Source organism: Arachis ipaensis, chromosome B06 (assembly GCF_000816755.2).
Source record: "Arachis ipaensis cultivar K30076 chromosome B06, Araip1.1, whole genome shotgun sequence".
Classification (NCBI taxonomy): domain Eukaryota; kingdom Viridiplantae; phylum Streptophyta; class Magnoliopsida; order Fabales; family Fabaceae; genus Arachis; species Arachis ipaensis.
In genome coordinates this window covers 31,281,070-31,290,646 of record NC_029790.2, presented here as the reverse complement: position 1 = coordinate 31,290,646, position 9,577 = coordinate 31,281,070, and the positions used below count along the sequence as shown (strand labels likewise).

The 9,577-nt window shown below is 33.7% G+C and overlaps 1 protein-coding gene and 1 long non-coding RNA gene across 3 annotated transcripts in view; one reads left to right on the top strand and one right to left on the bottom strand.

Moving 5' to 3' along the window:
* LOC110263278 overlaps positions 1-8,964 on the bottom strand; it is a 17,602-nt gene extending 8,638 nt beyond the window's left edge. The window contains exon 1 of the long non-coding RNA XR_002348630.1: positions 8,730-8,964. This is a non-coding gene — a long non-coding RNA (uncharacterized LOC110263278). The remainder of the gene's footprint in view (positions 1-8,729) is intronic.
* On the top strand, positions 5,173-7,622 carry LOC107648166. Of its 2 annotated transcripts, XR_002348629.1 has the most exons (7): positions 5,250-5,264; positions 5,448-5,822; positions 5,936-6,171; positions 6,453-6,668; positions 6,787-6,879; positions 6,972-7,073; positions 7,168-7,622. XR_002348629.1 is itself a non-coding variant. In XM_021104371.1 (6 exons), the coding sequence occupies exons 1-4, from the start codon at positions 5,184-5,186 to the stop codon at positions 6,525-6,527; spliced, it is 765 nt and encodes a 254-aa protein (XP_020960030.1). In that variant the 5' UTR covers positions 5,173-5,183; the 3' UTR covers positions 6,528-6,668; positions 6,787-6,879; positions 6,972-7,027. The 2 variants fall into 2 exon arrangements, 1 of the variants encoding a protein (XP_020960030.1); XM_021104371.1 differs by lacking the exon at positions 7,168-7,622 and having other exon boundaries at positions 5,173-5,264; positions 5,938-6,171; positions 6,972-7,027.

Sequence of the window (9,577 nt, the reverse complement as noted above, 5' to 3'; positions counted from 1 at the left end):
TTACGGCTATTATACGCAATTATGATTTTAATATATGTATAGGTATTATAAGTATAATAATAGCGATTTATAGTGTAATAAATATCATTCTTATTATAATTATTACTTATTTAAAGGCATAAAAAAATATACGATTGCTAATTATGGTTTGTCTGGGTTGAATAATCCCCCAACACGATAATGTTTGATTTTTATTAAGAAAAAAACAAAAAAACAATAAACCTAATGGACTACCCGCAAGCCCCACACTCCTCCCAGCCCCAACTCTGAAAATTGAAATAAAAAAGAAACAAAACCTAGCCGCCACCGCTTCTCTTAACCCCTTCCGCAGCCATCGCCCAGCGCAACCACAGCAGCCCTCACCGCTCTATAGCACCGCGTTAACCTCATCGTCGATTAGATTTGGATCTGTTTTCGTCGACGTCGTCTGGTTATCAGACGCAGGGTTGAAGATTCCTCACCGTCACCATTGTCGAGCTATTTCTTCTCCTCGCCGTCGCCGCCGAGTTCACTCTTCTCGTCGCCGTCAACGCCGAAGTCTCTCTTATCCTCACCGTCGCAGTCGAGGTCTCTGTTCTACTCGCCGTTGCCATGGAGCTCGCATTTTGTCGCCGTCAATCTCGCTCTCTGTCTCTCTGTCCCTTCCTCTGGTTAGCTTAAACACTGCCTGAGTTTGGTTTTTCTTGTTTTATTGATCTGTTCTTAATTAAAAAAATTACTGATTTAGTTACTCGGGTAGTGTTGAGATTTTATTTTTTTCTGCGTATTGTGAGTTGCTGAGATTGTCATCCTTTTATAATGAGTGTTTATCTGATGTCTCTCTGTCCCTACCTCTGGTCATCTATTCAGCATTATGCCCCTTTTGAAAAATTTGATATTGACGTTTTGCTTGATTTGTTCTCTTAATTTGGTGTTGATAATATTATTTGAGCTGCTGGGTTAAGGTACTGATAATGAATTGTATTTGACTTTGTGAATTTTGTTAATTTTTATATGCTATTGGGAACAAGTTTTGTTGGTGATATACTTTTTTTTCAATTAAAACCTTATTTTTTAAAGGGGCCTTTAATTTTTCTTAGACTGAAATTAGAAAAACTACAAAACAAGGTTTCAAATAGAACATACATGAGACACAGAAACACAATGTTACTTACCTGGTTGAAGATCCATTTACTTGGCTTTTGGTGTGAAAATTAATTACTTCAACAAACTGAAAAACAAAAAACGAGATTCGTCGTGAGAAATCAAAACAATTTAATGTGAAATAGTTTAAAGTAGCATATAGAAAAATATTTATAGAGAAACCCAATAAGAGGAGAACCAGATAGGTGAATTTGGCTTCAGAAATAATTTTTTCCTGAATTTATGTCAACTGATTGTAATGCTTATCAGTGACATTTATATAATTAAATAAGCACGTTTATAACATTTGAGAATCACAGATATTTATAATTGAATATTTCAACAAACTTTTGAAATTCAAACAGTATTCACTACTTTTAAGTTATCCTAACTGTTTAAGTCCATTTAAATTATGCAGGTGGTTCAGATTACATTTTTAAAAGAAGCAATAGTTATCTTGTTTAAGTTAATACGGTAACTTCATAACAGATTTGGTGCAACAAAAAAGGAACTGCATAATACAAATTTAAAAGTGATAAGAAAATACAAAAACAAACTATTTGAATTGATTAACGTTAAATCAATTTGTCAAATGTTGTTGTGATCTCCTCCTATTTCTCCTCATTTTCTATTTTATCCATACACCCCAAAATTTCTATATATATGAAACTCTCCTATCAGTTGCATGTCATTCTCAGCAGGTGAGAGACCTCTCCATTTCAAACCAGTTACGTGAGTTCAGTCCTCTGTCTCTTCGAGAGTTTTTTCCGTTGCTGAACATCCCATAAGATTGTCTTTCCGCAGTTAAGGTACATTGTTTTTCTTCTTTTCTTTATCTTACTTAAGATTTCATTTACATATCGTTCAACATTAAGTAATCTACAGTATCCAAATTACTCTGATTTAGCTTCATGAACCTCTCGTGTTACATTTCTGAATTGATGCACTTTTTTGCCGGAAGATAAAAAATTCAATTTTTTTATATCCTTAACTTGTTTTATTCTGTTTCAAAACTGCTTTTTGGGTATATTATTACTTGTATTAATCTCATTTTAATTCGACTTTCCATAGGCTACGAACGAAAAGAATATTAATTTATGTTCATATGAGTTCATGTTTGCGGGTTTTTTTTAATTGATTTACTTTGTTTAGGGCATTTTTTCGTTTTAATTATGAAAATATTTATTTAAAATAAATTTAACAGAAAAAACTTTATATTCTTTGTTCATCTATTTATATAGGTAAAGACTACTGTATACATAGATAAACGCTTTTCTTTAAAAGTTGTCCTTTGTTAATTAACAAAGAGGTAAAATTAGAAAGCAACTGCTTAAGTATTGTTTAATCAGCTATATATGTTTAAATTATATGTTGTACACCTTATCATCCCCTGTTGAAAGATGACTACATACAGTGATCTGGTCTTTGCACCAAAAGACAGATCAGTAAAAATTTACCTCAAGAGTAAGTATGATTCCGATACCAACTTAGGTCACACACATTTCCACATAACAAAAACTAACAATAGCATCAACATTAGTAAAACTATTGAAAATATATTTTTCTGTGCTCATTTATCTAAACCTAGATGAATTTGAAACCTCATTAGTTCAACTGATGAAAGGGATCGGATCCTTTGTAGTAAACCAGTATAATGCTCTGTAGTCTGTAATTTTAATTTTTTGGTGGATAGAAGTGCTCTATTGATGTGAAAGGTCTTTAAAATTAGTCTCATATATGTGACTTCCAAGTAATGGAATCAAATCTGATAAAGATTCTATTCATTTCCCGGAATATCTACCCATAAGTAACAATTCAAAGAACATCAGATTACCAGTGTTGAACTTTATCCTGAGCTAGATAAACACTAATCACAAGATTCCATTTTTCACCCCTCTCAAACAAACTTTCTGATATGCTTTTTATATTCATAAAATTGAATCTAGTATTCTTCCATTTCAAACCAAAAGAACAAACCAATCATAATTGCAACGTAGATATAAGAGCTTAGCAATTTGAGGGAGTAATTTCAATTTCCACTTGGGTGAACTACAGATCTAGAATTCAAAGATTATCCCAAAACGAATGTTGGTCTCTTCTAAACCGTTGAAACAAGGAAAACACTTTCAGCTCAGATTACTTCACTTAATTCTTTGTTTTCTGGAAACTAAAGCCATCGCTTTATATGCCTATCAATCAATTCCATCTAAATGAGAGGGAGGGTAACGTCAGATTTTATTTGGATAATGACATTGACTAAATACTAACAGTTTATCAATTTCTCAAGGATTGAGCATCCAATCCTTACAGATAAAGGCATGAAACTCGATGATTTTTGACATTATATAATAATAAAGATAGATCCTAGCTAGTGCTTTTATCACATGCCACCGTTTTGATGGATTGAGTTTAGACCCTACCAAAGTTTTTAAGTAAATAGATAAAACAAATAAAGCATTATTATCGTTGGTTAAGACTTAAGAGATGGCAATGCTCGAGCACTGTTTGATTGGAATACTTTGATGTGTGAACTTGCATCTTGTTTGTGCATCTGTAGGAGAAGAACAAGATCTTAATATTTACCTGCAATTGACGTAGAGCTCAAAAGGTTGTGAACTAAACGCTAAGATATATTAAAATGGAGTATATCTATATATTATTTAATGCAAATGAAAGTTAGACAGGTTAAACATTAAAGAATACTAATTATTTAAGCTTTTTCATTTTCGTCTAATATTATCTCTCATCCCTTTTTACAATAAGTCATGAATCATGATTACTATCAAATATAAACATCTAAAGCAAGGACAAGACTTAAAATTTTATTAATGTGTGTTTTCCTCTTCTTTTCTTTTTGTGTCATTGGGTACTGTCTTTGCAAGCAAGTTAAGATCATTAACATAGGGGATCTTATCCGTAAGCAGTTCTACATGACAGTGATTAGATACTAGCTTTGAAAATGGAAGGAAGTATTAGGGGATCAATGGATTAATTAATAATACTTAGTGCCTCACTCTCGTAACTTGAATTTATTTGTTTTAATTATTTAACGGGTACCGAATTTGTTAGTTTAGATTACTTGAGTCTGCTCTCTCACATTATAACTAAGGTCTGATGACTGTTGATATAATAAATAATTTAAAATAATTTGTATTAATATTTCTCCATTATTCTTTTTTTAATACTATTCTTCTTACATTCTTTCATAATTTATTATTTAAGGTTGTTTCTTCATCTTGGTCTTCTTTTTCGTTTGGCTCCATATATAGAACAAAAGTAAGAATATTAAATTATTAATAATGTAGGGCCAATAAAAAATTTAGTAATGCAGGGCTTGACATACCGTAGTTTTCCATTAGGACTTTTTTTATCAGCAGGGTACAAAAAGATACCTCCATATAGCAATGTTCGATGAACATCAGCTACCATACTGTTAATGTATATAAAACTATGTTAGAAGAGAAGATGAGTGGCAATGAATAATCACACATGTTGAGAAACCATGATACCTTCCATGTTTCCTATCTATAAGATAAGAATATAATTATATAAGATCTGAATTATTTGACACCTTATTAAATGGTAACAAGCCTAAACCATTCAGACAATAAATTATATAATAATTCATGTGTGCATATCCTCTGTCAATTAGCATACACATTCCGTGTGGATGCAAAATATACTAAATTCATACGTATAAAATTGATAAAATATAGAAAATTTAGTATATTAACCAATATTAACCAATTATAACTTTAATTTTTATGTCGAAGACAACCAATTATGTATTACCATATTAATAAAAATAATTAATATACAACAAAAATTACTTAAAAAATAATTTAAATACATCAATCTACGTATAAATGCATCAAAAATTAAACTCATCAATTATTAGCCAAATGTTATTAACACTATCTATATATGTGGACTTGCAGGTAAGAAATACTATATATAGTAAATATTAATACTATCTATATATGTGGAATTGCAGGTAAGAACACTATCTAATATTAATATAATTTGTCTACTAATATTGTTTTCTATACAGGTTTTTAAGGATGCCTAGGAAACCAAGGTACAACATTATACGGGAACCCCCGAAAGATGCCGGAACTAATGCCAGTACTGAAGAGACAACGGTTAGTGTTTGTGGTTAACTTTTCTTGACGTAACCTTATGTGAAAATTATATGTCCTTCAATTGACTCATCGAACCGCATTAATTTTCCTCCCGGCAAAATTATTAGTTTATGAAATAAAATAATTCTCAATATTAATTAGTTCTCTAAGATATAATTCTAAATGGTTTCACATTGCATTAAGGTTGGGACCACGACTAGAGGAGCTCAGACATCACAGGAGTTCCCACGTGATAGGGTTCCTCGGATATCATCCTCAACTAATAGAGCTCCGGCAACCCGTATGAAAGAACCATTTCGTGCACCGTGCATCGATCATAGGAATGCACAGTCGAGTACTGCTGATGACCCTCAAACTCCAACAGACAACATAGAGACTCGGCATCGCGCGGAAGTGGCTGATCATGAATTAGAAGACGAGGATTACGATCCAGAGGCGGATGAGAAGTTCCGTCGTTTGATGACCACATCGACGACTTGTTTGCTGCCCAAGAAGTCGAAGGTCAGCATAACAACAAGAAAACCAAAGATACAGATTTCTGGGAAGTTACTGTTATCGGTAAACATTTTTATCCTCCCATTTTCATAAACAGTTATCTTTATAGTCATTTACTTCTATTTTTCTTTTGTGCAATGATTAGAGAGTAATTTTGTTTCCCATACACTTCTTAGAGGACGGTGTGAGAAAAGTTTGTAAGCTGAGCGTGAAGGAGGCTATAGCCCTCCCTTCCAATACGAAGATAGTACTCCCGTTTAACAGTGAGCTGCAACCGATTGGTCAAGCAGCAGGATTACTGAGTGGTTTCATAGGGAGTTTGGGTGTGGATTATTCCCAGTTCCCCATACACTTAGAAAGTTGGAAGCTGGTGAGCAAAGTAAAGAGGGATCATGCGTACGACATGCTTAAGGTACAACTTTAAGCTTCTACAATTTAAGCAATTTTAGTTTTTAGTTTTTTTTAGGTCTTTTGCATGGGTAAATTATATGGTTAGTAAAATTTTCATATTGTGTTTTTCACATCATCATTTAAGCACTTCTCATTTATACGTAAGTGTGACTGCTTGTATTGGATTTGAGGGTCATACTTCAACAATTTAAATTAGCCTGTAATGGTTGTGGCATGTCTTAAATATATCAATCTTATACTTGTTTGATGGTCTTCGTTAACTACAATGTAAACTAATTGCAGCGGGTCTTTTACTATGAGGACGATGCCGGGGGAAAAATAAAGCGTGATATTTTGAAGAGGATAGGAAAGAACTGAAAGGATTCAAGGCACCACTTGTTTCATAGGTGTTACAAACAAATAAGGACTTATGAGGAAAATCTTCAGCATCACCCGAAAGGAATAGACAAAAATGATTGGAAAAAGTTTGTTGACTATCGCCTGAATGAAGAAACACAGGTAAGCCTTGGTATATTTTATTATTTCCACATAAAACATGTGTATACATAGTAATTCCCTTACATTTTATATTCAACATATCTTTCTCATTTTCATTTGTTTTGTAATTTGTTCATAGAAAAAGTGTAAACAGAACACTTTAAATCGGAGCAAGCAACTTTACACACATACTGGGGGCTCCAAAACCTTGGCAAGAAAAAAAGACGAAGTGGTAATAAGTCATCATTTGCATTAAGATTTTGATTAAGCTTCTTGAAAAATGTTGTTGTTGTTTACTAAATTGTGTCAATATCAACGATATAGGAGAGAGAGCAAGGAAGGCCCGTTGGTAGAGGAGAGTTGTTTATCATGACTCATAAGAAAAAAGATAGCTCGTATATCCACCCCGATGCGCGTGTTGTTAGTGTAAGTCATGTTTGAAAATTTGAAGCAATATATAGCTTACTGTATATATTGCGCTACTGTTAACTTCTTCCTTTCCAATGTTGTATATTCGTAGGAAGCAATTGTGAATGTTGAGAGGCAGGATGGATCCTCTAAACACCTTTCACAGAATGACTCGCTAGCACAAGTTCTCGGAAAGGAGCACCCAGGACGAGTTCGTGCCCTAGGTGCTGGACCATGTCCCACCCAAGTCTTTGGTAACGCTGCTGGACAACCGTCGGATTCTGTAGAGTCCAATGCAGAGGATAAGAGGATGATTGCAGAATTGACGGCTAAGCTAGAAGAAGAGCGGGCGAAGAGACAGTCAATACATAAGGTCTTGGGATATGTAGTCCAACAGTTATGAGGCAATTTGCCGGTTGAGATTGCTGAAGAGCTGGCTTTTGTGGGCGGTACACTGGACTCGTCATGCGCAGGGCCATCTTCATCTGGAAATCACGACCCACAACAAAAATTTTGAATTTCAATTAATGGTCTTGGATACCTTTTACATTTAAGTTGGTTTAGTATGTTAGGCTTATTTTATCCAACTTGAGCATTCTTACTTTATTTTGGATGATATTATGACAATTTCGTTATATATGTTATGTTTGCATATGTTTAATTTGGTTGGTTATATTAATTGAACTGTGTTACTTGGTTTAAATTTGTTTAAATTAGTTAAAAAGTAAAAAAATTAAAGTTTAATAAACATTCTTTGTCAAAATAGGCAAAATAATAGAAAATCTAAAATTTTAATTGAAAACTTAAATTTGGCGGCGGTTTTGAAACCGCCGCAAAACTAAAAATTTTTTCTTCCTGTCCGACATTTAGCGGTGGTTCGTAACCGCCGCAAATTGGGTAACAGCAATTTTTCTTCACATACTGCGACGGTTAATAACCGCCGCCAAACCCAAATTGCATTTTGCAGCGGTTATTCCAGCGGTTGACTAAAACCACCGCAATCCGTTTTGTCGCGCCCTATCTTCCGGCGTCTCCAGGAATCGCCGCGAAATGTTTTGCGGCGGTTCAAAACCGCCATTAAACGGCTCCAAGAACCGCCGCTAAATGGCGTTTTTGTTGTAGTGAATAAAGAGAGGAACAATTAGAAATTAAAAATCATGCTAATAGCAAAGGTTTGTGCTTGTTACTTAAGACTCGAAGAGAGGAAGATGAAGATCAAGTGAGAATCACCGAGAGTCTGCATACCTGTTCCGATAATCGACATCTCTGAAACGTTAAAGATATTAACTGAAATCGCATACTCAGAAATTACAATTAACAAAATGAATCACATAATCTGAGAAGAAAACGAAACTCAATCAATTGTGCGTCCAAGAGAAAAATCAGAGAACAAAAAAAAAAAAAAGAAAGAAATCAATAATTCGCAGAGCAAAGATGAAGAACTCCATTCGAAAATCGGAAATTTAGGATCACAATTCACAAAACAAGGAAAACAACATAGAAAAGTAAAGAGAAAAGGAAAACTGAACCTTATTCAATATTGCCAGACTAATAGAACTGTGAAATCATATGTTACAAATTAAAGTAGCACTCGTAATACTTCATGTGACATATTGCTGGAGATTCATATAGAGAAGGAGGTGCTACGACGGTTTTTTATTTGAAACAGGGGACAGAGGGACGGCGACGCGAGTGTGACGGGGCGACGATGGGTGCGGGAGCAGCAGAGCAACGACACAGTGGCAGCAGAGCGAAGAAGCGCGACGGCATCGGAGAGGGAGGGTTGGTGAAATGGAGAAGGCGCGAATTGGGGTTAAATTCTCAGGTAAATTGAGGTGAATTGGGGCAAAACCAGGGGCGCGGGGAGTAAACGCGGGTGAAAATTTTGTTCATAAAAATCGATAGCAATACCGTCAATTTTATTTGAAAAAAAAATCAACACTTTAGCCGTTTATTTTATATAATAAATCTAAACCATTCATCTAATTTTGAAAAAATCTTCATCGTTCAAATTTATCGACATCCTTTGGTCGTCGATTTTAAAGGAAAAAATATCTCACCCCATCTCTATGGGCAATATATGCTAACATTGAATTTCTAAAATAACAGACGACCATGTTGTCGATTTTAATATTTTACTTTTAATTTTTTTTTATTTTATCGACGACAAGCCGTTGAAAATTATCGACGAAGATTCTGAGATATGTACAGATGCACCTATATAGGTGCAGCCGAGATGAAGGCTCATTTGGTTGATTTTTTCAAATTTAGAAAGCTTTCTTGAGATTCTCTCAAAGTTATTTAGTTGACATGTTAACATATTTTGATTTAATTAATTAATAGATATGTTTAGGTCGTTGGATTTAATTAGTTAGAAGAAAATATTAAAAGATGACTAATTAATTTTAAAATTTATATGAAGTTCTTTTTTTATCGAATACTTAATTATATTAAGATTTTAGTAATTAATATTGTTATATGATTAATTAATTTTTAAAATTTAGATGAAGTTATTTTTCTTA

What these genes read in the sequence shown, in the direction of transcription:
- LOC107648166 (XM_021104371.1), top strand. Translation starts at nt 5,184, where the DNA reads ATGCCTAGGAAACCAAGGTACAACATTATACGGGAACCCCCGAAAGAT. An exon ending in CCAGTACTGAAGAGACAACG is followed by an intron (nt 5,265 to 5,447) that starts GTTAGTGTTTGT and finishes CATTGCATTAAG; the next exon opens with GTTGGGACCACGACTAGAGG. An exon ending in ATGCGTACGACATGCTTAAG is followed by an intron (nt 6,172 to 6,452) that starts GTACAACTTTAA and finishes AACTAATTGCAG; the next exon opens with CGGGTCTTTTACTATGAGGA.